The 25182-nt window shown below is 53.2% G+C and overlaps 5 protein-coding genes across 5 annotated transcripts; 3 read left to right on the top strand and 2 right to left on the bottom strand.

Moving 5' to 3' along the window:
• Positions 1-343: 343 nt before the first annotated feature.
• On the top strand, positions 344-4617 carry CPAR01_08132 (TATA-binding protein interacting; the record flags this gene model as incomplete). The annotated part of the gene is made up of 4 exons (XM_060492401.1): positions 344-585; positions 676-3703; positions 3754-4092; positions 4150-4617. The coding sequence occupies 4 exons, from the start codon at positions 344-346 to the stop codon at positions 4615-4617; spliced, it is 4077 nt and encodes a 1358-aa protein (XP_060348771.1).
• A 3163-nt stretch (positions 4618-7780) lies between these two features.
• CPAR01_08131 (ABC transporter) lies at positions 7781-13324 on the bottom strand (the record flags this gene model as incomplete). The annotated part of the gene is made up of 2 exons (XM_060492400.1): positions 7781-13082; positions 13254-13324. The coding sequence occupies 2 exons, from the start codon at positions 13322-13324 to the stop codon at positions 7781-7783; spliced, it is 5373 nt and encodes a 1790-aa protein (XP_060348770.1).
• Positions 13325-16228: 2904 nt separating this feature from the next.
• CPAR01_08130 (uncharacterized protein) lies at positions 16229-16522 on the top strand (the record flags this gene model as incomplete). The annotated part of the gene is made up of 1 exon (XM_060492399.1): positions 16229-16522. The coding sequence occupies one exon, from the start codon at positions 16229-16231 to the stop codon at positions 16520-16522; it is 294 nt and encodes a 97-aa protein (XP_060348769.1).
• Positions 16523-21110: 4588 nt separating this feature from the next.
• On the bottom strand, positions 21111-22772 carry CPAR01_08129 (protein transporter SEC61 subunit alpha; the record flags this gene model as incomplete). Its single annotated transcript, XM_060492398.1, has 3 exons — positions 21111-21186; positions 21242-22586; positions 22763-22772. 3 exons carry the CDS (start codon positions 22770-22772, stop codon positions 21111-21113), a joined length of 1431 nt encoding a protein of 476 aa, XP_060348768.1.
• Positions 22773-23523: 751 nt separating this feature from the next.
• Positions 23524-25036, top strand: CPAR01_08128 (uncharacterized protein; the record flags this gene model as incomplete). Its single annotated transcript, XM_060492397.1, has 2 exons — positions 23524-23595; positions 23657-25036. The coding sequence occupies 2 exons, from the start codon at positions 23524-23526 to the stop codon at positions 25034-25036; spliced, it is 1452 nt and encodes a 483-aa protein (XP_060348767.1).
• Between the last annotated feature and the right edge of the window lie 146 nt (positions 25037-25182).

Here is a 25182-nt window from a genome sequence, read left to right as displayed (position 1 = left end):
TCTAAGGTAATCCCGCCCAACGACACTTGACTGGGCCCTTCCTGCCTGGAGCTCTGGAACCTGTAACCCCACCACCAACAACGCCTCTTTCACGAGGGTCTCTGTTGTCGTGATCCAAAGCCAACATCAAAAACAACCCAGCCCAATTTGCCGCCCCGACACATATCGTATCTTTCCGCCATCTTTTCACTTATCGCCGGACTGTCGACCTTCTTTTCTCTTTTCTCTTTCCTCTGCATGGTCAGAGGAACCCATTCCCCGCTGACACGCCACCTGCCGCGATAGCCTCCTCATCTCCATCACCCTCGCACGCAGCGAACCAGCCCATCCGACACACTCCAAGATGGCTTCGTCAAGCGTGCCGGCGAATCCGACGCCGCAAACAGTGATCCAGCTCGTGCAGAAGCTAGGAGACGCAGACCCGGATTTCCGCTTCATGTCGCTCAACGATCTGCTCCAGGTCCTAGCGAACGGCAAGCCCGACTTCTTGCACCACGACTATAACGTCGCCGCACGTACTGTTGATAGCATCATCAAGGCGCTCGATGACCAGAATGGAGAGGTGCAGAACCTGGCGATCAAATGGTGCGAGAATCTGAACCCCTTTGCCATCTTCGCAAATCCCTCCCAACGCTCGACAAGCAATGCCAGGAGCTAAACAGTTTCCCTACACAGTCTCGGACCGCTGGTTATGAAAGTACCGACCCCGATTATCGCACCGATGATTGAGAAACTCTCTGCAATCAAGCTTAAGAACTCGGTTGACAATGCTGTTCCCTCGCTCGCCCTCCGCGCCGTCATCATGGCCCTCCCGAAACCCACACCTGGCTTGCCGCCCGCCAAGGACGTGACAGAATCATACCAAGCCGTCAGCCGCGTTCTGATCCCGCGACTTCTGGGACCCGGTGGCAAGGTGCAGCCGCAGAACCCCTCGAACAACATTCAGTTGCCGCCCGTCCCGCAGGGTCTCCTTAAGGTGGACAAAGACCTTAGCGCAGAGTCGGTGGACATTCTTATCGAGGTTGTCAGATGCTTTGGCGTGATGCTCTCGCCCCTCGAGGTCGAGGCGATGCAAGATGCGGTCATTAGTCTGCTCGAGAACGACAAGACATCATCAGTCGTGAAGAAGAGAGCTGTCGTGGCTACTTCGATACTTGCTATTCACCTGTCGGACGAGTTGCTCAGCCAGATGGTCGACCGAATGGGCAACGACCTGAACAAGGCCGATATCTCTGCAGTCACACGCCGTCTCTATATTTCAATCACTGGCTCATTGGCAAGATCCATTCCCAATCGTTTCGGCTCATACCTGAAGACTCTGGTGCCCTTCATTCTCCAAGCTCTGAGCGAGGGTGAGCTTGAGAAGCATCTGGAGGAGATCAGCGATGGAGATGACATTGGCCAGGAGTTCAACGAGGTGCGAGAATCCGCTCTCGTTGCCCTGGAGTCATTCCTCGCCGCTTGCCCGACGCAGATGCGCCCCTTTACCGACCAAACCATCCAGGCGACCCTCAGATATCTCAAGTACGACCCCAACTACGCAATGGGCGACGATGACGAAGATATGGACGTTGACGACGAGGATGAGGATGAGGATGATGACGAATTCGAAGACGATGCTGGCTTTGATGATGATGACGACGCAAGCTGGAAGGTTCGTCGTTGTGCCGCCAAGGCTCTTTACACCCTCATCTCAACCCGTGGAAGTGGTGATTTGTTAGAGAACGGTGTTCTATACAGCCAGGCTGGACCCACTTTGGTAAAGAGGTTCGACGAGAGAGAGGAGAACGTCCGTCTAGAAGTTATTGCTTGTCTGTCTCTTCTTGTGCGCAAGACGGGCGAGGGCATGTATCCCACTGATCTCTCACTCGACGATCACGAGCCCGAGGCGCCTAGCTCCATCCCCATCAGCAGAAAACGCAGACGTCAGAGCAGCGGCGGCGGTTCTATGAGCACCCCTCATGCCGCCACAGGTCTTACATCCCCCACCCTCGAGAGAATCCCTTCAACTGGACCCCGCGCAGATTTGGCTCGCTTCACCCCGACGATTGTGAAGGCTTCCACCAAGTTGCTCAAGGGCAAGGTTATTCCTACCAAGCAGGCCATCATCAACCTCCTCGACGATATCATCACGGTCCAGCGGGGTGGTCTTTCCGACTATTTCAACGACGCCATTGGCCCCATCATTGAGTCTATTAAACCCACGGGAGCCTCAGCACTCGCCTCATCTCTGGCTGCCTCTGGCGGAAATGCGTCCGCGACACCCAGCACTCTGCGTGTTGCCGCCCTGAAACTTACCAGCGATATTGCCAAGACCCATTCGTCAAGTCTCTTGCAGCCGTACCTGACCAAGATAGTGGCTGGTGTCATTTCAGCAGCCAACGATCGATTCTACAAGATCTCAAGTGAAGCCATCGGAACGATTGAGGAGTTGGTCAAGGCAATCACTCCCCCTCGGTCCAAGATGACGGCACAGAAGTTCAAGGGCGAGCTTCAGAAGCTCTTCGACACGATCATGAACAGAATTACTGCGACTGACGCCGATGCTGAAGTCAAGCAGCGTGGTATCCACGCCTTGGGAGTCTTGCTGTCTAGAACCTCCGGTGCCGACGGCAATGGTCTGATCCCAGCCGACAAGCGACAGGCTGCCTTGACTGCACTTCTTGACCGCCTCAAGAACGAGACAACTCGCCTGGCTGCCGTCAGAGCCGTCGATAACGTCGCAGCTTTCAGCACTAGCAGTGGCCAGCTCGAGACGTCGTGGATTCGGGAGGTCGCCCTCGAGCTTGCGGGACAACTCCGCAAGGCTAACCGGGCTCTTCGCGGTTCTAGCGTGCTCGCACTCAAGCATTTGGTTGTGTCGCCGACCGCCAGAGGTCAATTGGATGCAGACACTATTCAGGGCCTGGTTTCGTCGTTGGTGCCCGTTATTAGTAACAACGACACCCATCTGTTGGCACCTGCCCTGCTCATTCTCGCGACCCTCGTCGAGGAAAACGCCGACCTCGTGGTCACCCAGTCAATGACTGCGACTATCTGCAGTCTGCTCAAGTCAAGCTATGCCAGCATCGTCCTAGACCAAATTCTTATTCTTGTCACCAAAGTTGGCGAGAGCGGCGCTGGCCAGCCTCTCATGCAAGGGCTTCTCAATGACGTTAGTATCGAAGGAGATCCCGTTGTCGTGGGCAAGGTCATTGGTGCACTTCTTGTGGCCAGTGGAAGCTCGGCTGGCGTCACAGTCGAGAGCTTCATTTCCGAGTTGCAAACCAGCTCCAGAAACAAGGACGACGCTCGCTTGAGCTTGGCGCTTGCGGTGCTCGGCGAGGCTGGTCTCCGTCTTGGAGCTAACTCGCCATTGAAGGCGGAACTATTTTTGCAACAGTTCCACGAAGAGCCCGACAAGGTCTCTATCTCTGCTGCAGTGGCCCTTGGCCGTGCTGGCTCCGGCAATGTTTCCGAGTACCTCCCAGTCATTCTGGCAACCATGCAGAAGGGTGGCAACACGCAATACTTGCTTATCCAGTCGATAAAGGAGATCCTGCAGCAAGTCAACGTTCTCTCTGCCGAAGTCTCCAAGTTCGCGGCCGATATCTGGCAGCACCTCCTTTCCGCCTCTACCATTCCCGACAACCGAGTGGTGTGCGCGGAATGTGTGGGACGACTGACCATTATCGACTCTCAGACCTTCATGCCTCAGCTTCAGGTAAATTGAACAAAATCATCACGGATAGAGTGAAACTAACAACAACAAAGTCCCTTCTCAGAAATGAGAACCCCGACATCCGGGGCATGTCTGTTCAGGCTGTTCGATACACGCTTCCTGATAGTGACGAGGCTTTCGACGCCATGCTCAAGAATGTCCTTGTCGATATGCTGCTTGTCATGCTGCAGGATTCGGAGATGGACAACCGCCGCTTGGCGATGTCGACACTCAACTCGGCTGCACACAACAAGCCCGATCTTATCCTGCCTCACCTCGGCGAGCTAATGCCGTTTGTGTTGACCGAGTCGGTGATCAAGCCACAATTGATCAGAGAGGTCATGATGGGCCCTTTCAAACATATGGTGGATGATGGCCTTGAAGTCCGAAAGGTATGTCATGTCTTATCTCGGAAGGTTGATGCCGGCTGTTGCTAACCACAGACACAGAGCGCTTACGAGACCCTGTACGCTCTCATGGAGACGGCCTTCTCGCGAATCAACAACATTGACTTCTACGACCGCGTGGTCGCTGGTCTGAAAGATGACAACGACATTCGCAGTCTCTGCAACTTAATGGTCTCCAAGCTTATCGCGCTTGATCCTGATGAGACCAGCCGTCGCCTTGACTCCATCGCCGAGGCATACCGCGCCATCTTGTCAACCAAGCTTAAGGACGGAGCCGTCAAGCAGGATGTGGAGAAGCAGGAGGAGGCGAACAAGAGCGTTCTTAGGGTCACGCTCTTGCTCGGAGACAAGCTCAAGGGTGCAAAGGATGGCTCTGGCAAGGGAGCAGCCAACGCGAGTGCTGGAGGTGCCAGCCAGGCGTGGAATGCTTACTGGGAGTGGGTTAACAAGGAGTTCCAAGCGCAGCTTAGAAGCCTGCGTGAGGAAACCAAGAACCTTAGCATTCTGTAGTACAGACACTACATAGAGGCAGGCCACCTTCATCTTACTCTTGAAGATGAGGCATAGCTAGGACGCGTGAGGACAGCAGAGGATGAATAAAATTCTAGCATTTGATTTGTGAAGTACTCTTCGGGAAAACAAGGAGGTCTCACAGTCGAGGCGAATAATTAGTCCAAGTGCCTGCCTTGATCCGTGAAGCATACCTCGAAGCTATACTAGGTGGATCTATGAGGTTTCATTCGAAAGTTGGAAAATAATATCACCCCACTTTGGCCATGCGTCTTCAGAAGGTCGACGATTCCTCGCATATTTGAAGCTTGTAGGTGGTTTGATGGATCACGCCGGTGGGTAAGGCCGAGTGAAGGGCATTTCGTGACGATACTGTACACTTGTGGATCACGCGTGCCATCACTCCTCCTGGGTTACGTTTCGCCTAGGTGAGGAAATAGAGATGTGCTTGGTCTACGCTGATGCTTATATGTATTACGGCGGGTTAGAGCATCTGTTCAGGGTAGCTCCCGGATTAAGGAGGACGTTTCTCGGGCCTATCTCTTACTTCGCCTTCTTCGTTGAATCAGTGGTTTTGACGATGGATCTTCGCTGGAGGCATTACGGAATTATGATTACATTCCGTGTGTTCGATGGTTAGAAGAATGTGGCTCCTTGAACTGGAGTTCTCGATCCAAACTCGATGTATTGCGTGTAGATATGCGACTGTGCGCTAGTGATATAAGGCAGAGAAGCCGGGAATCGGTCTACTATTCCTTTTTCAGACGTCTTGATCGAGGATGGAAGTTCTCCTACTGGTGAGGAGATCATCAGACTCCTTTATTTATGCTGGACAGCCTCGAGAAATGGCAGCCCTCATGATCCTCTGTGTGTCTTCACGCGAGCAAGGCAGGGAGCGCCTTGCTGTCATCTAGTGGATTAACTTGGGAAGAGTCGACTATAAATATCGGCCCGAGTCGTGGTCAGAGTCTTCTTTTTAGGCCAGCCATATTGAATAGCTTTCGCCATTCTATTCATGCTTCAGGTGGCTGTTTTCAGTTGGTGGGACTTCTTTGGTGGATCGAAACTTTTTCTAGCTTAAAGTGCCTCTAGTAGATAACATCATTCAAGTCCCCAAGTAGACTGTCCTTCTTTGTCAGTGTATACCTCTATGAATAGGAGGCAAGAAACTACTACTAAGGAAGTAGGGTGTTGGGTTAGAAGTGAATGCCCCAATGTAGAGCATCTACTTTCTCCCGGGCGTTTCCGTTTTATTCGCTATCTTCTGGGTGAAGAGGGCACATGTCCTTCGGAACCAAACGCACAAAGAGACGAGTTGCTGAATTAGGAAGAGATGGAGGGCATCGCGCGATACATTTATAGCCTTGTAGAGATAGAGAAGACGTTTGCTTTCTATTTGCTGTCTCCCCGAGATAGTATGCTTGGAGTCCTCCTCACTAGGCATAAAAGAAGGACCGCTGCGGCAGCTTTACGTTTCGCTTTCCAAGATGAGTTCGTCTCGGGTTTTGAGCCCTTCCAACTTTGGAGCTGTTGAAGTCTTCTATGTTATGAGAGGCTTCGGCAACACTTAAAACGGACATCAATCATACATTAGCCATGTCTCAAGTAGCAGTGTACACGCAGTCGTAAATTCTCTCCCCTTGTAAACAGACACATAATCTTCAACGTATAAGTCGAGAGCTAGAAGGGGACAAGGACATCCCCCCCCTTCTCCCCCCCCCCCCCAAAAAAAAAATGCGCAAGGAGTGAACACGATGTATCTTGGACACTCTGGACGCAGAGAACCTCATCCCGGTCGTCAGATATCCCAATCTTCAACTATTCCAGTCTCCAAGCCCGGCGCAAAGAGGCAAAACGGTTGCCTCGAAGACGATGACATTGGCCTTAACTCAGACGTCTGTGAATTCGTAGAATATTGCGGCATTCATAGCAAACCAATCCCTTACTTACTCGTTCTCTCTAATGTTTCCAAGAAAGCGAGGATTGTAGGCACGTGGACTTATTCATTTAGACAGGCGCTCTCAACTTTCTTAGGTTATCGTCTTAGACTTACACGGTCTGATGTATCAACAAGCTATTTCAGAAACGAAGATATAACCCACGTCCCCCGGGCAATGTTGCTGCCCTGGATTATGCCTTACACCATACCAATAGACAATGAGAAGCCAACCCATTTGAACCTCCATGTACCCAAATCCACAACCACACCCACTCTCTCATAAATTCCAATTCATGATGTCTCGCCCTCTCTACTCCCAGAACCCCCACCCCATCAAGCCTCACATACCCATCCCCACACCCTTCACCTCGTCACCAACCCAACTCCCCAGACACACAGCATCCACCCATTCCGCAACTCCACCCACTCACATCTCCACCACGATTCCCACAAACCCACACCGCAACCCTCTCTATTTTCCTCCATCGTCTACAGAATCATCAATCAAGACAACAAGCCTTGTTGGCTAAGTGGTATAGCGTCTCACTAGTACCTAGTGACATGAGAAGATCGGCGGTTCGATTCCGCCACGAGGCATACAAAAGCGTAGTTCCTTCACGGGAGCGATGATCTCTTTTTTGCGTTTTATACTTGATTCCTTGGTGCGAGTTTCCAGTCTACGAATGTGTCAAGACGTAGTCCAGGGGTTCATTGCTTTTTCTTTGGGCCAGAGGTGGTTGACCGTTGACACCACATTTCTTCTGTGTCTACTTCTACAACCAAACTTGAAGTTTGCTAAAAGCTTCCTGTTCAACGTTCAAGTAGGAGAGGATGTGGTCATCGGAATTGAAAGATCTAGCTAATGTTGGACTTGTAAATATGTAGGTCTACAGTTGCTGGCTCGCATACGATGGCGACAAAGTTGGTGCCATGATGTTTCACTGAACGTCGAACAACACGTTCCAAGGACGTAGTTGACCAATCTCTCTTCACAACAGTCACAACGCGGCATAGCTATTAGACCATCATATGAATGGACAAAGAAAAGTTTTCCAGTATCTACGGAATCTGACACTACCCAGCCCTTATTAAAACACAGCAGCCAACGCTGGCGCAAGCTAGACGATACAAGCCTACCCACGCTGATTGCTTAAAGCAATAGTACACGAAGAAGTAGCTTTTGTGCAGTGGCCAGAGTCTCTCTTTCGCTTTCTGACTCCCCAATTATCCTCCGCCAGCCTTCTTGGCCTCCTCGTCGGCCTTGGCCTTATCTTCTGCCTGCTTCTTCGTTTCCTCTTCGGCCTGCTTTTTCGTCTCTTCATCAGCGGCCTTCTGCTTGGCATCTTCCTCTGCCTTCTTCTTTTTTGACTCTTCCTCAGCCTTCTTAGCCTCTTCTTCGGCCTCCCTGGCCTTCTTTGCATCCTCCTCTGCTCTCTTTCTAGCTTCGACTTCAGCCTCGACCTTCTTCTTATCTTGTTCTTCGTCGTTCTTCTTCGCCTCCTCGGTGACCTTTTGAGCCTCGCCCTCAACAAGCGTTGACTGAGTATTTTGCTCCTCGTCATCAACGTCAACCAGTCTTCCAGAATCCCACTTCTTCTTGGCGGCCTTGAGCAGCGATGGCAGTTCTCCGCTCATGTCGCACATGCCACGGAAGCTGCCGTTCTCCTTGCGAATCAGCTCGTACGGGTGACCGTACTCGACGACGGCACCCTTGTCGAGAACGAGAACCTTATCGTAATCCACAATAGTTTGCAGGCGATGGGCAATGGTGATGATGGTGCTTGTCAACTCGCGGATGGTCTCCTGGATTTTGGTATCGGTGGCGTAATCGATGGAAGCTGTCGCCTCGTCCATGACTAGAACATTGGGCCGCTTCAAAAGGGCACGGGCGAGGCAGAGCAGCTGGCGCTGACCCTGAGACAGGTTGGAACCGGACTCCGAGACAGTCGACGAAAGGTTGAGGAAGATGTTCTTGTTTGTAGGCGCAATGGAGGAGCCAGGGCTAGAGTTAGAATCTCCACGAATCAGACCCAGGTTGGGCGTGGCGGGCAACATTGACCCGGCAGACGGCGTAGTCGGTCTGGTTGCCGGTCTGGAAGTTGACTCGTTGGGGCCGATAAGCTGCACCTTGCGAAGCGCCTCAAAGATTTGTTCGTCCGTGTACGCATCGAAGGGGTCCAAGTTGGAGCGAATGGTGCCCATGAAAAGGGTGGGGTCCTGGGGAACAATAGTAATGGCCTCACGCAAGTCGCGGAGTCCAATGAGGCCGACATCGATATCGTCGATGAGAATCTTGCCTTCGTCGGCCTCGAGGGCACGGAAAATAGCCAGGGCAAGCGAACTTTTGCCAGCACCAGTCCTGCCAACGATGCCAACCTTCTCCTTGGGGTTGATCTTGAAACTGAGACCACGCAGAACGGGGTCCAAGTCTGCGCGGTAACGAGTGGAGTAGTTGATGAATTCTACAGATCCTTGGCTAGGCCAGTTCTTGGGGGGTCGGTTCTTCTCGTCAATCGGCTCGGCCTCCTGCTCGACATCCAAGTACTCCTTGATACGCTCCACCGAGTTCATGTTTTGCTCGTTGATAGCATAGAGACGGATGAGCCACAAGACGTTCTCGGTGAAGCCAATGGCGTAACTGAGGGAAATGCCGGCAGAGCCAGCATCGACGCTGCCCGTGCCCAAGCTGAAGATGATGAAGACACCAGCGAAGAATGAAACCGTATCACCAAGCACATCAGTTCTGAACGCAAGCCAACGGTTCGCAGCCCAAAGATAGATAAAGGGACGAGCTTGGACGTTGATCTTGGACAGGTTCTCGCGGATGAAGCGGCGCTCGTCACCGTAAGCTCGGATCGTCGTCATGCCAGACAGAGTCTCTCCAAACTGCTGGAACAGAGGGCTCCTCTGAACGGACTCGAGACGCTTGAGATCTCTGGAGGCCCGGAGGTAGAAAGCACCAACAAAGTAATAGGCAGCAGTAATGAAAACACCGGCGATAAGGAACCCGGGGGTGATAATGGTGATCAAAACGACAGTGACGAGGATTCCAAGAGCACAACCGAAAACGCCAATAGCAATCGGTGCAACTTCCTGGTCCACAGCCTCGAGGTCCTTGCTGAAACGGTTCATCAGCTGGCCGAGAGGAGTGACGTCGAAGAATTTGAACTTTGCCCGAGAAACGCGAGTAATCAAATCGTTGTGAATCTTCTTAGACGCCGTTAGGGAACCGTAGAAGACCCAAATGTCCCTGATGAAGGCAGCAACAGAGCCGGCGAGGCCAATGATGGCGAGAACGGTAAGATAGTAGGTGACGTTGACGTCCGCAACGGCGGAAGCACTAAAGTTGGAGCTGATACGGTTGCCGTAGTTGGCGATGGAGGCGAAGTAGGTCGGGCTCAAGGACTGCTGGCTGTAGCTGTGAGATGCGGTCGAGAAATCAATGTGCGCAACCTCCTCGTCAACGTATTGGTTAGCCCACTCTCGTACCCAGAAGTTGGTCGCGACACCGGACATCTGTTGAAGTCCAAAGACTGTAAGAGCAACAGCCCAGAACCACCAAGCGCCCATAGAGGAGAGGTAGAGTTGGATGACAGGCCACTTGACGGAGCCGACGGCCTTCTTCTCCTCCATGGCGTCCTTTTGCTCCTTCTTCTTGTCATTCTTCTTTGATCGGGCGTCACTGGCGCTTTCATCGCCTGGGTTGACCACAGTTTCTGACCCGTCCTCACCAACGCTGGAGGGAACACGGGACGGAATTCGGGACACCGAGGCAGAGTTGATGGCAGCTTTCTGAACATCTTCACCCAATTTGCCAGCGGCAATCAGCTCAGCAGAGGGGCCCTGGGCGGCAATTCTGCCATTCTCGAGACAGACAACATAGTGCGATGACGGGGCACAAAGCTGGAGGTTGTGAGTGACCAGGATACAGGTTCGGCCGGCCATCAAAGGACCCTTGATGGCGTTGTTGAAGATCCATTGTGCTGTGTGAGAATCAACGGCACTGAGACAGTCGTCCAAGAAGATGTGCTGGGAGTTGGAGTAGATGGCACGGGCGAGCGAAATGCGTTGCTTCTGGCCACCGGACATGGTGATACCCTTCTCGCCAACCAGAGTTTCGTCGCCGTTGTCAAGGATTTCAAGGTCACGCTCCAGAGCGCAGGCGACAATTACATCCCTGTATCTCTTCTCGTCGTACGGCGCAGCAAACAAAATGTTGTCCTTGATGTTGGCGTTTACAAGCCATGCAGCCTGCGCGACATAGGCAACCGTGTCGGCCAGACCCGTCTCAGGATCAGGTCGGACATCCTCGCGGCTACGTCCACCCGGGCAATAGACCTTACCCTCGACCAAAGTCATCTCGCCAAGCAAGGCCATGAGCATGGATGTCTTGCCAGAGCCAGTGGGTCCAGAAATGATGTTCAGCTTGCCGATGAGGAAATCAACGTCCATGTCCATGAGGCGGAAAGCCATCGATCCGTCATCTGCAACAACGTCCTTGCCACCCCAGATGAAGTTGGCCTTGCGGAGGCCAATGACCTTGTTTCCGTCCTCGTCGACATTATCCTCGCCGAGCTGTTCGTACTTCTCAGTCTCCTCCTCGGTAAGGAACTCTTCGACACGGTCCAGGGAGACCTTGGTCTCCTGAACGTGGGCAAACATGTCTCCCATTTGATCAAGAGGCACGCGAAGGAGCATGAAGAGGGAGATGGCAGTGAAGGCAACCGAGGGGTAGAGCGGCTTGTGCTCGATGAGAGTGTACATCAAGAAGGAGAAGAAGGTGATGAGAACGGGGACCGAGTTCCACACAGCAACGGCGAAGGACCAGATGACGTAACGGGACCGAAGAGCCTTCAGCTCAGCGGCACGCTTCTCGTCCACAATACGACCAAACTTGGCCTCCCACGCAAAGTACTTGATGATGCGAATGTTCTGAAGAACCTCGTTGGTCACGTTGATGCGCTTATCGGTAGCACCCAGAATCTTCTTGGACGTGTTGGCGAAGCCTCGAGCGAAGCTGTAGTTGATAGGCAGGAGCAGAGCCATCACAACCAATCCCGGAATGGCGCTGAGCCCCATGACATCCCAGAGCAGAACGATGGCTACGACAAGCTGGCTCGGGGCGGACGCGCAAATGAAGTGCAGGTAGGCCGTGACTTCGGCAATCTTGAAGCTGTCAACCGACATGAGGTTGATGATGGTGCCCAAGTTCGCTTGCTCGTCGTCCTTGGCCGGATCTTTGGCAGCGCCGTTAGCAGCAGCCTCAGCGTCGGCCTTGTCCTTCTTGAAACCGAGCTTCGCCTTGATCTTTCCAATCAAGCTCTGCTTTTCAGCAGCAGGTGCCTTCTTTCCAAGTTCCTTGTCTTTGCCGGCCGAGGCCTTGCGTCGGAGGGCCTTGGCGTAAATTTCACCAACCATGATGGCGCGAATGCGAATGCAAATCTTGCGACCAATCCAGAGGGCATAGTTGTCGGCGAAAGACCTGACAATGTCGAGGACTGGCAAGAGAATCACGTACAACCACAAGACGTTGATGGGAGCGCCCTCGGGCCTCTCCACGTATTCGAGAATGGCCTTGAGTAGCAACGTCGGAGCAAAAGTGAAGACGCCTGCGAAAGCAGCCAGAGCGAATTGCAGCAGAAGCTCGCCCTTGAAGTACTTGAGCAAGTGCCAAGCTAAGGTCGAGGTTCTCTTCATTGCCCGGTAGTCGGCAAGAACAGCGGCAGCCTTCTCCTTGGGGACCAAGTTCCAGACGTTCTTCATTTCCAATGTTTCCTTGTAGCCCCGGGAGATGATGGGGTCCACCCAAGAGAACGTGGCCAGGGAAAAGAGAGAGGCGAGTGGCTCGCGCGAGGGCTCAATGTCGCCTTCCCATTCCAACAGCACCGTCTTGTTGCCTTTGCGTGTCGTAATCGCCAGGCCGAAGAGAAGCGAAGTCAAGACAAACTCGACAATGACGAGCGTTTGCGCAAGGCGGCTGCTCGGGTGAATAATGACGGAGCGGAAGATGCCGACGGTGAACAACCACTGGAACAGGTAAATGGCGGCGGTGTGGTTCCAGATGCGAGGAACGCGCCATTTCGTGTTGCCGAGGAAGAGTCGGAGAGTGGCGAGAATGGCGACGTAAACCCAGGTGACCAAACCGACGATGGTGACCAAGAGACCATGCTGGCCCGGGACAGTCCCAGTGACCAATGCAATAATGTGTATCGCGATCAGACCAGCGATTCCAAGCTCCTCGACGACAATGGTCAAGTTCTGGGCCGGGGGGCTATCGGCCTGGACAATGGATCCCTTGGTGGTAGTCTTGACCAGAGCAAGGCGACCGCCGCCGTTCATGGTCAGCGCCTCGTCATCTTCATCCTCGGTCTGCTCGGGAGGAATGTCGGTGTGGCCGTGGTGGTGCTCTTCCGGGACTTGTTGGTAGCCTTGCTTGCGGTTCTTCGCGACACTTCGGATCGCCTGCAGGCTGAGGTGAAGGACAGACAAGCCTATGACAATTAGAGGAAACAGGATTTTGAGGTAGCTACGAGAGATGGGTAGTCAGTTAACGGGACAAGTGCGGTGGGCAACCGGTTCGGCTAAACTATCGAATTGCAGTTCAAGGCGGTCGGCATTGGCGGGTTGAGGGCATCGCGATTTGTTGCGCCGTGATGCGACCTGGTGAGGAGGCGGGCTTGGGGACAAAAAGACTCACTCTTGCTGGAAGCACGGTGTGAAATCATCAATGTCCCATATCGGCCAGCTGCACTGAGCAAAGCTGCCCATGTTTGCTAGTACCCCACTCCCGAGTGGCGGGGAGAAACGCCAAAAAGAAAGCGATCAATGGCTGAGCTCTGATGGCGATTGGAGTTGGAGTTGGAGTTTGGAGTCGTTTGGGGTAGTACGGGATGGGATTTTTCTGGCAACGGCGTCTCGGTTCGGTTCGCAGCGGTCCAAAGAGAACGCAGGTGTTGTGGGAGCCGACCTCGGACCTGGGCGAGGCGAGGAGAGAGAAATAGCAGCAGTAGCCAAAATGACGTTGGCCCAGGGCGTGGCTATCGATCGCGCTGCTGTACTTTGTTGTTGTTTTCCCTCTGGCCGATAGAGATGGGAGTAAGGGAGTCAGTCGGCAGGGCGTCTGTGTCCCGAGATCGCAGGCAGGATCTGTAGATGCCCGAGTTGTGACGCGGGAAGGAGGGGAGGGGAGGGGAGGGGAAGGGAAAAACAAAAAAAGAAGGAAGAGAGGAAAAGAAAAGAGATGGAGGGAGAATAGCCCAAGTTGTTGCAGAATCGAGAGTTTTTGGGTGGTGGGGAGGTCAAGGGAAAGAAAAGCTAAGGTAAGTTCCTGAACTGGCCGTCAGTGGTTCTGGCTCTGGCTCTGGCTCTTTCTCTGGCTTCGGCCCCCGGGCTCTCAGTCTGTCACGTCAGTCCTTGGATTGCATCCCTCGGGCTGTTCTTTTCCTTGGTGCGTCTCTCTCTCTCTCTCTCTCTCTCTCTCTCTCTCTCTCTCTCTCTCTCTCTCTCTCTCTCTCTCTCTCTCTCTCTCTCTCGGTCAGACACTCAAGACCAGTCAGTCTGTTTGTCTGGCACTTCCAATGGTTAGCACAGGGCAACGACGACGAGTGTATGGCTGACGACGGCGACAATGAATGGATGGAACTTTGGAAGGCCTGTCCTGTATCATGGAAGCATGTCGAGTTCCTGCCCGGTAGAAGTTGGGATATCCACAGTGACACTCACACTGGTCCGAGTTTGGATCCGTTTGGCTAGAAAGGTAGGTACATATCCATAATCCAGAATGGTTGCTGTCCCATGTCTCGCCTTGCATCGCTCGATTGTTTGAACTCTGGAGTCCCTCTTCCCCCCCCACCGTCCACCGCCCATCGCCTGTGCAGTCAGGCAGTCAGACCCGGGCGGGCGGGGGTCGTAGTCAATGTTATCTGTTCACTGTTAGTGTCCAGTTACTGTTCGGTACGGATACGCCGTAAAAAGAAAGGGAAGAGCCCACCATGCCGATAACGTGCGCGCTTGTCGGCAAGCTTCATATTTGGGTGAAATGAGTCTCTGGAAAGGCTGGGTACACTGACTCTGTTTTCGATTCCACGAAGATGATGTATTTAGTAAGTGATCTAAGTACGAAATACATTACCTATGGTACATCAGGTAGGCAACCTGTCTCCTTCCTTCTTTCTTTTTCTTTTCTTCTACGGATACTTCTTTCCCTGTTGTCCCCTTCCCATTCTCCCACCGGGCCCAGAGCGCACCTTCCAGGTCCCAGGTCCCAGTTTGCGTGGTTGGAGACATGGAAAAGCTCGGGCCCCACCATGACTCGGTACGTACCGGAGCTTGAGCTCTGGAATTCAACCCGAAGATTAAGAAATTTCATTGGCAAGCCATCAACCGGTACGTACCTGTCTAGTACCTCTAGAGCTTGTCAGAAACGGCAAGGGTGAATAAACAATAGGAAAGACCGTTGCATGTAACAGAGCACAGAGGACACAGCCCAAGGAAAGGACCTAAGAGAAGGAAGCCATCGTGACTCTCGCATCGTCCTCTTTCCCTTCCATGTAATGACGATATCGTTCTCTCTTTGACACCTAGTTAAGGTACGGCGTCCCTATCTCCTTCCTCATCTATTCATCCATTCGTCCAACATCCATACTGCAATCACCAGCCATGCACCCCTGAGCCATGGGCGTTGCTCCCGGCAGCCCGACGCCCTCGCAGGCAGATGCTTGCCTCCCACCGTCGGCCTGGTAGCCTTTCCACGCTCCTCTGCTCCACCACGTCGTGTTTATTGTTGCAGGAAACGGCGGCATAGGCAACGCCGTATCAGCAGCAGCGGAACTCCCTGATTACTGCAGCATATCTCGCCAGACAAAGCAGAAAACGAAGAAGCACATTTGCGGCTATTCGACTTGCGACTTGCCTGTGACATCTCCAGCTTGCAACCACCGATGAGATCAGCATCATGTCTCAAGCCAAGCCAGAGCTCCAGACTTTCGGCCCAAGTGGTGGGCACCGATGGAGTGTCTTACATCACCTTGACCTACCTACAAAGCACCGCCAATTCCACACTGGCATCTCGGTATCCGCCAGCATCAAGTCCCGGCGTTGGCATGGCCATCTGCGCTCACGCCTCTCATCTGTACTATGTGAGACTATGTCATGCTCAACCGTCTGTCCGTCTATGTCCTACCGCCAAAACTTGAGAAAAAGGCTGCTTGCAACCCAGGTTGACGGGCATATACAATGCCTTTGACCGGGAACATCCCACCTCTATCCAGCTGCTCTGCCAAGGGCAGCCAAAGACTGATAATAGCCGCCACGAGGCTCAAACTTTCCAACTTCTCCCGGCCCAGGCCCAGGAACTTGCGGTGCGCCGTCTCCGCTGCCGCTCCCGCCGCCAACGTCAGAAGCCAACTTGGCCTGCAACCACTACGAATGCATTGTGCAGCTATTTGCCCGACACTCAGTGCTCCCGATACTATCTGCTGACCGCATTGGAAGAATGCCTCCAGATGCGAGCTGCGACGGCATAGGGCGTTGGAAGCGTCCGGTCATGCCTCGCAAATTTCCAAGCTGGTGGAGCATCAAATAGCACGAGAAGAACTGCTTCCATACGATGGCTTAAGTGCACATCCCAGTCTTTGACAAATTCGACAGAATGGACTCAAGCAATAGCAAACAATGAATGTCCTCAGTATCAGGAACGCCGGCAACAGTTTCCGCGATCCAGGCCAGACTCCAAAGAACGATAGGCGCGCATTCCCCATGGCGAAACCGAAGCCTCATGACCTGCCAGTAGACTCCAATCACGTCAATCGATCTGCTTATCCGTTCATCACGCGGCTGCTCTCTGCAATGCACCCCAAAACCCCTCAATTGTTTGTCTTTGAGGACCAAAGTAGCCCAGGCGAATCACGCAACATCGCTTGGACTCAGCATATCTGGGCTCGACCCTCTAGAATCGGAATCGACTAATCGAGCCCCCATGAGCCCGCATCTCCGGGCACCATCACTGCCAAATGCTCGACCTTCCCGTTGAGGCAAGATAATGCTAGGGAACCCGATCCTTTGCTACAACCCCCGTCCCAAATTCGTCTGTATCGTAGCCCCTAGGCCCATAGTCCATCTCAAACGAACGGCACTCGGCCGCCACAAAGAAATTACATATCAACGGCTTCTGACTCACCTTCACCGCCATTCGAGACCGCCCACTACAAACACTATTCTGTCAACTGGACCCTGTCACCTTCCACCACCACCAACTCGACACGGCTACAACTTGGACAAGAAGCTACCACCCGATGGCTGCAGCCCTCTGGAGGGAAACGCCAATGGGTATTGTTTCTTGGTCTCATCCTGTGCATACATGCAGCCGGCTGAAGCACACAATGGCATGGTTGCGGGGGTTGAAGGCGCTACAAATCAACCATCACCGTCCCGGTAGCCCATGATTGGCCCAACCATTGTTCGATAAGAGGCGGGCCTCGCGTGTTCAACGGCTTGCAGCACGCAAGCCTGCAATGATGGCTTCGGCGTTGCGGCGGCTCCGAGCTGTGCACCCACTTACTCAACTCCGACCTGTCCTACTCCTGGCCCGGGGAACCGTTCCCTCTCTCAAGCGCAGGGTCGTCGACGAAGCCCTGTCACTTCTCTCCTCTTTTGACGTTACAGCGCAGATGCGGTCAGGAAGACGAACTACTGTCCGGGGAACTCTAAAGTACATCATATCATCCTAGCTATCGACTACCAGCTAAGGTAGCTCCGGTCTACCTACCTATGGCACACCCATTGCTAGACTTCATCCACTCGGATTGCTTGCCCTCGCAGTCTTCCTATCACTTTCACAGGTCAAGAGCCGCTCTCTTTGCAAGACTGTGATGCCTCCTTGTTGACCGACAGAAAATCAGTCATTTTTGTATCTGTACATCGCACATCTTGGCGGCTTTTGTCCGTGCCCACCTGGGCGATCGGCCTCTTCTTACTCGACCAGATCCTAGCCACAGGATCACATTATCAATCAGATAATCTTTCTGTCAGGGGATCGCTCCTCCAATATATGTCCCCATCGTCTCCTGATGCCAAGAAGCGTTGTGTAAGGCAACACGTGTGCCTTCCATCCCAAACTCTTCACTTCCGTTTTCTCGGGTCTCGCCTTCAATCTCGATCATCGTCTGAGTCCAGGAATGAGACCTGCCATTCACTGTGTGCTGCAAAACGGAGTCAGGCATGTGTATCTCAGGAGACGTCTGTATCCCTTGGCTAGGAGACTGCTCTGTAGCAGTATCAAATAAAAAATATGGCGGAGCAATGGAATCTGAGACACACAATCTCATTTCTTGCGAGTCACGATTCCCTTGGCCGGCAAGTCAACGGTTCCCAAGACAGGTGACCGCGCGTCGGTACTCGGCAAGCCCCTTGCGATCCCATAGCTGCCGGTTTCTTGTGTTTTCCTCTTCTGAGTAGAGTAGGCTACGGATACATCACCTAGATGCCTCCAGATTTTGATTTGCGGCATCTGCCGCTAGGTAATTTGCCGTGGTTGGTGATGTTTGTTCCGGCGCGACGTACGTAAATCTCAACGTCGACAAGCCAGCCATCCAATTCCCTCTGTGTGTCCGATCTTCGCATGCATATCTAGTAGAAGACAGAGCGTCAACTATAGCGGTGACATCACTTGTCCGAGCAGATCTTTCGGTGATTCCTAGATACAAATCGCCTAACCCACCACAACTTCTGTAGAGCCTTCAAGTTCAAAGCACACCTCAACCCAGCCGCCACTAAGCCGTCAAATTTTGAACCTAGCAGAGGTCATCAAAACAGACACAACGCCAGGCGTAACCTAAGGCAGTCCTAGAATTCTACCGGTCGACGCCCTCAAGAACCCATCTCAAGCGTAGACGCGGTGACGCGCTACCCATACTCGAGGCTGGCCAAGAACAGTTTGGCCTGCCCCCCCCCCCCCCCCAACGCCGAGACACTCACAACTCCCCTAACCCATGATTTGGTACCATTCATTGGGCAATGCCTCTGCTTCATTCGTGCCGAGAAGCGAAGCCATTGTCGACACGACTAGGCCACCTTCACCATGCTGATTAACGTCGGGGAGGCGGAGGATCACAGTATGCAGGCGCGAGGCGGGACGTAACCCGGGCCCAGACTCTGTGTGTGCAAATCGTCATTTTGCGAGGAGGCCAAGAGGAACTTTGGTTTTCGTAAGTGTTGTGATTGTTGTACTTTCACCCTTGTCATGCCGTTGCCCGCCCGCTGTCGTGGTCACGAACGAGAGCCCACAAGGCGAGCCTGCAGGACGATGAAGAGACGCCGGCGAATGGCGGTTCTCGTTAATATGCTGACGTGAGTTTTTGATATGGACTCTGCAGGGGGGAAATATTTTGGCTAATCCAACAATGGTTTCGCCGGGGGTAGGGGGGTTTGGGAGATATCGACCTTCTTGTTGTAGAGTCCCTGTCTTCCCCGTGTGGACCGTTTGTACGTGAATCCGAGGGGCGAGGCGAGGCGAGGCGAGGCTAGTCAGCATGACACCGCGTCGTGATAGGAGAGGGGCCCGAGGAGTTTGGGGGCCAAAGAGGGAGATAAGATCCCTAGAGAGTACGAGCCTCTTTTGTTGGTCCTCTCGTCGTGCAGAGATCAAGTTGTGACTTGCTTACGCATTCCGGACCAAACGCTCTTGAGCTGCGGCAGGTGACATCTTCATCTCTCTAGGATATTCGTTTCCCTAGAGTCGAGATATACAATGATAGACGAACAGCAATCGAGAGGCTGTACTTCGGCTGGTACAAGAAAAGGACAGAGATATGCCACGATCCAATAGACTGCGCTCGACAACTTCGTGAACCGCGACATCACAGATAAAAGTTTGGCTTTGCCCTCTTTGTGCCTTTGAACGCGGGTGTGACGGCGTGAAGATTTAGCTTCTCTTTCGATCCCCCAGAGTTCACTACATGAGAGAAAGACATCTATGACCGGTGCTCAAGTATCTAACCAAGGCTGGGTTATTTCTTCAAGGACCACGTGTTTCACAACACCTAGGAAGACCGCCAAGAAGAGGTACTTTGGCCGTGGCTACCGTTCGAAAACCAGTAGCAGCAAGCTCTGCTCGAGCTAGTAATCTATAAAAGCGTGACAGGACTGCGATGCGGGAGGCAGGAGCAGCAGCAAACGGAGGATCAAGCAGCCACAGGGACCGCGCGAGCAGGAAAGGTGAAGTGGAAGCAGGTCTCTAATTATTCGAGGTAAATCCCAATGTCCTACATCAAGCAAAGGCAAACTCCGGGTAATCATCTACTATATTGTTCATCGTCGCACACGGACGTATTCGTCGTGTCGAGTGTTAGGAGGACGGCTAGGGATACAAGGTAGCTGGGATAAAGGAAGATGGCTTTGATGAAAGAGGATAGCTAAGACATGAGACGATAACGAGTATAAAGGAAGATAGTTTATAAGTATACGACCGCAAGATATTAATTAACGCGTCCTGATATTCTATGTTAAGTTGAGGTAAGCTACGTCCAACACTGTTACTACTGTTGTCTCAAAGGTTAAGTCAACTATTTTAACCGATCTTTACGAGGATATAAAGTCTTTCACTTCTTCGTTCATCTTTACACACATTCACATTTATCCTGTCGAGTTAAACGGAGGCTGGTATAGGGGAAGATAGCTAACATGTTCTATTTAGACGAGCAATAACAACGATGTTTTGACTCAGCTATAAGGCAGAGGACGATACATATATGGAAACTTTAAGACGTTGCTTTTGCTATCCTTGATGTCTTTGGTGAGAATTTTCTCTCTTCCTATACACTCTTGACAGATCTCAGATTCTCTTCAATAACGACTGTAAAAGGATGCTGGATAGGAGCTCACTCGCTGAAGCTGGAATAAAGGAACACTGCTCTTATACCAAGTACGACGATCAACGGAAGCATTTGGCCTAGTCATTAGTAGAGGATCAGGGTCCGTCAAGCTGACGTCCCTTCCAGTACGGAAACGTCGGTCGCTAATCGGGCCACCGCGACCAAAAACCATGCCTTACTGTATATCTTTTGAATAGGGTCCCTGTGGTGCAAGTACATGATACACATGATATAGAGGACATCACCGGTCACGGCATCCAGATGCAGACACATGGAGGTAAATTTAGGGGTGCGTGGAATGGATTTGTTCGCATACATGGTTTTAGATACAATACTCTACAGCGCGTAGTCTCGGTAGACGGGCGCGGACGGGATACTTGGACTCACGACATGTTCTGTCGCAATCTGCAGTAACCTTGTCGTCCTGCCGTTCTTCATCGAGATGCTCCGCGAGAGCGGCATGCCCGGTTCCTAATGCTACCTTGAACCCATCACCGTGTAAACCCATTGCTTTTGTTCTCCAATAGTTGAAGACATCATCATGACTTTTTTATAATAATGTATGCCGTGTTATTACACAGGAAGCCACCATTCGTATAATGGCCGCTGGAAGCCTCGCGTAAACAAAGGAAGAAGCTTCAAAATATATGAAAAGGGGATATGTCGGTCGCGTTGACTGGCAATATTTATCCCATAATCATGCCCTTCATGCCAGACAGGTCACCCTCCTTGGCAGCAATCTCGAAGTAGCCGTAGATGATGCTAAGTGCTCGTTAGAAATGGTTCTTGTAAACTTTGAACAGAGACAGAAACTTACGTGACAGCCAGGAGAGTACCAGTGCCGGAGCCGAGGGCGCCCATGAGGTCGCTGGCAACGGAGAGAGCACCGATGCAAGCACCGCCAAAGGCAGCGGCAGTGGGAATGATGCGCTTGAGCTCCTTGTACATGCTCTGGTCGCGGTGACCGGCCATGACAAGACCCTGGTCCTTGAGCTGCTTGGCGACATCGCGGGGGCTGGAGCCGGAAACCTCAATCCAGGTCTTGGAGAAGATGGCGCAGGCACCCAGCATGTAGACGATGTAGACAGCGGTGTGGATAGGGTCGAGGAGGGCGTCCTTGAAGTTCAAGGGGGGAGACATGTAGTAAGCCAGACCGGAGATGGCAGAGAGCTGGGCAGAGCCGTCCTTGGCCTCCCAGACACCGAAAAGACGGACGAGGAGGTTGTCAGAGAAGCGGGAGTACAGCATCTGGCTGATGAGGAAGATGTTGGAGGACAGAGCGGACTGCAGCATGATGGGCATGTTGGAGGTGTAGAAGAGGCGGACGGGGTAAGAACCGCGGGCACCACGCTGGCGGGAGGACTTGACGGGGATCTCGACGCGGAAGCCCTGGAGGTAGATGACAGCGGCGAAGACGAGGATGGTGGCCAGAAGGTTCATGATGTTGGGGAGGTTCTGGCGGTAGAAGGCCTCCTGGAGAGCGCGCTGCTTGTTGGGCCAGGTGAGGAGAAGGTGGAAAAGGGCGATAACGGCACCCTCGAACTCGGGGCCACGACCAGTGTTAATGGTGGTGGGGGAGAAGGCCTTCCACATGATGGACTCGCAGATGTTGGTGGCGATGAAGAGAGAGATACCAGAGCCGAGGCCGTATCCCTTCTGGAGGAGCTCGTCGAGGAGAATGACGATCATGCCGGCAACGAAGAGCTGGAGGACGAGGAGGAAGACGATACCGGCGCCAAGGTCGGAAGGTCGGCCGTAGAGACCGGTGAAGACGTAGACAGTGGCGGTACCGGCGGAGAGAATGAAGGCAAAGAGCTTCTGGGCAGTCTGGTACAGCTCGCGGTCGCTCTTGAGGTCGAGGTTGACGTCGATCATGTGGGTACCAGCGAGGAGCTGGAAGACCATGCCGGAGGAGATGATGGGGGTGATACCCAGCTCCATCAGGGTTCCGCGGTTACTCGCCATAACCATACGCAGCCAGTATAGGGGATCCGAGTTGTCGGAAGAGACAATGCCGTAAAGGGGCATCTGGCTCATGACCAAGAAGATAAGGAGGGTGAGGGCCGTCCACATCAGCTTCTGGTTGAAGGGAACCTTGGTCTCCGGCTGCTGAACCTCAGGGAGGAACGGCACGAACGGCTTGACCAGGTCGAGGAACCGTACTGTGATGGGAAAGCGCGTTGGTTAGCCATTGAGTTGTCCTAGTATGATGTGGGTGCTCGTTGGCCATTGCGGAGGCATCGTTGGCGACGAATATCGCGCGCGTGTCCTTTTTGGAGCTATGCGCCCCAAAGCACGCGATTCGCCGAGTTTGACGAGGTTGGGTGGATGAACTTACGGGAACTCATGATGGGCTGTTACACTGGGCAGAAATCAATAAACAAAAGGATTAATTCATCCAGATGAAGAAGGGGAAAGAAGAGAGAGAGAGATGGAGAGCGACAATGGCTCCAGAGGTTGTGGCGAGGGGAGTGAGGAGGAGTGGTGATGGGGAGATGGAGAGAGGAGGTTATTAAGGAGAGAGGGAGCAAGAGGAGCGGGAGGGAAGCCCAAAAAAGAGGGTCGGCTGCGATCTGGCTTCAAAAACGCCAAATTGTCGATGTGTCCAAAATTTTGGTGGAGCTTTGTCAGAACACGTGATGCGTCCAATCACTCAGGTGCCTCTCAAGTGCCTTTACCTTAGTACGTAGAGTACCTATTACCTTAATACCTCCTAAAATGACCTAGGAATTGGGGAATTCAGGGGAGAGCTTTAAGCTGTGCTCCTCCACATTTTCGGCTCGAGCTTCCAGCCAGGGGTCTTCAGGGATCCCAGCGCCCACCCAATCCAGTGCCTGCCCGCTAAACTTTTTTTCTTCTGGCGCGTTCCGACGCATTCTGATGCCACCTGCCTCCCAATCTCCTCCAGATTTCCGAGTACCTAACTGTCACCATTCAGAGTCATCGCAGAGTCACCCAAGACTCACCACCACAGGACACGAAGCAGCATCTGCAGTCGCGATGCTGTAAACCTCCCTCGTGTCCTTTCTCGGTGGTTCTCTGGGTATGATCTTTCGGTCTGTGATAGGCCGAAGGTTCATACACAATGTTGTTGGCAACATGACAGCCCGAAATGCGCCCGCGGAACCCTTAGTGGTTATCTTGGGATCGACCGGGACTGGAAAATCAGAGGTGAGTTGAGGAAGCAGTCGTCTCATTATCATGCGCATTGGCTGACAGTATCTGTGCGCAGCTCGCAGTCGAACTTGCGACTCGCTACAATGGCGAAATCATCAACGCAGACGCCATGCAAATGTACAAAGGCCTGCCCATCATCACGAACAAGATCACCACCCAAGAGCGCCGCGGTGTTCCTCACCACTTACTCGATCACATTGGCCTCGACCAACCCACTTGGATAGTCGAAGACTTCAAGCGCGAAGCGAACAAGGTCATCCGCGAGATACGCAGCCGGGGCAACTTGCCCATCGTCGTCGGCGGAACCCACTACTACACGAATGCGCTGCTCTTTGAAGACACGCTCATCGGCCCTGAAGATGACAAAGCCAAAGAAAGCGCTGCAGACGTCAAGGATGAAGACGCATCTTCGTTTCCGATTCTCAACGAACCAACCGAGGTCATACTCGCCAAGTTGCGCGAAGTCGATCCCGTAATGGCAGACCGGTGGCATCCCAACGACAGGCGCAAGATCTCACGCTCGCTGCACATATACCTCCAACACGGCCGCCCAGCGTCGGAGATCTATGCAGATCAGCGCCAGCGCAAGGCGGCCGATAACACGTCCCGAGGTGGCAATAGTGCAAGCCCTTGGCAGACATTGCTCTTCTGGGTGTATTCCGAGCCTGAAGTGCTTAAGGAGCGCCTCGATAAACGCGTGGATAAGATGCTCACCGTCGGTCTCAACGACGAGACACAGTCCATGTATGAATACGTCCAGGCAAAGGAGGCCGCTGGCCAAGAGGTGGACTACACCCGCGGTATCTGGCAGTCGATCGGCTTCAAGGAGTTTTCGCCTTACCTCAAGGCCCTGAACACCAGCGACCCTGCCACCGATTCAGAGACCTTGGACGCTCTCAGAGCCGCGGGCCTTGAGGAGATGAAGACATCAACCCGACAATACGCAAAGTATCAAACGCGCTGGATCCGTACCAAGATTGTGCCCCTGCTCCAGGAGCAACCGGGTGCGCTGAATCACCTCTTCGTCATGAATAGCACCGACGTGTCGCAATGGTCGTCCAACGTCGCCGAACCGGCCGTCGATATCGCAAAGCGTTTCCTCAAGGGCGAGGCCATGCCCGCGCCTGCGGACCTGTCGGAGACGGCGCGGGAGGTCCTCGGGGAAGCGACGGCGCAAACGGAGCGCACGCTGTGTCGGCGGACGTGTGAGGTCTGCAAGACGACGTGCGTCACGGAGCAGGACTGGACAAAGCACGTCAAGAGCCGGCGGCACAATGTGCTGATGAAGAAGACGAAGAGGAGGGCGCTGGTTGCTACCGAGAGGCCTTTGGCCGTTGTGCCTGCCGAGGCTGAAGCAGAGAAGGATGGCAGCGCAGAGGATCGTGGGTCGAGTCCAGAGGTTGATGGGCTGGGCATGTTTGATGCGCCGTCGTGAGATGGTCAACCTCGTCAGATCAATGAGAGAGAAAACAAAAGACTCGTACTTGAGAACTCTGCTCATGTCTCTTCATCCCATGCTCGTTCGTCTGACCATGTTCGTCGTCTGCTCTACCCAAAGCCATGCGACTTGTGAGGCTCGGC

The sequence above is a fragment of the Colletotrichum paranaense genome, assembly GCF_030867605.1.
Source record: "Colletotrichum paranaense strain IMI 384185 chromosome Unknown Scaffold_6.1, whole genome shotgun sequence".
NCBI classification, from domain to species: domain Eukaryota; kingdom Fungi; phylum Ascomycota; class Sordariomycetes; order Glomerellales; family Glomerellaceae; genus Colletotrichum; species Colletotrichum paranaense.
The sequence above is the reverse complement of the archived record's forward strand: the minus strand, read 5'-3'. Positions and strand labels throughout refer to the sequence as shown.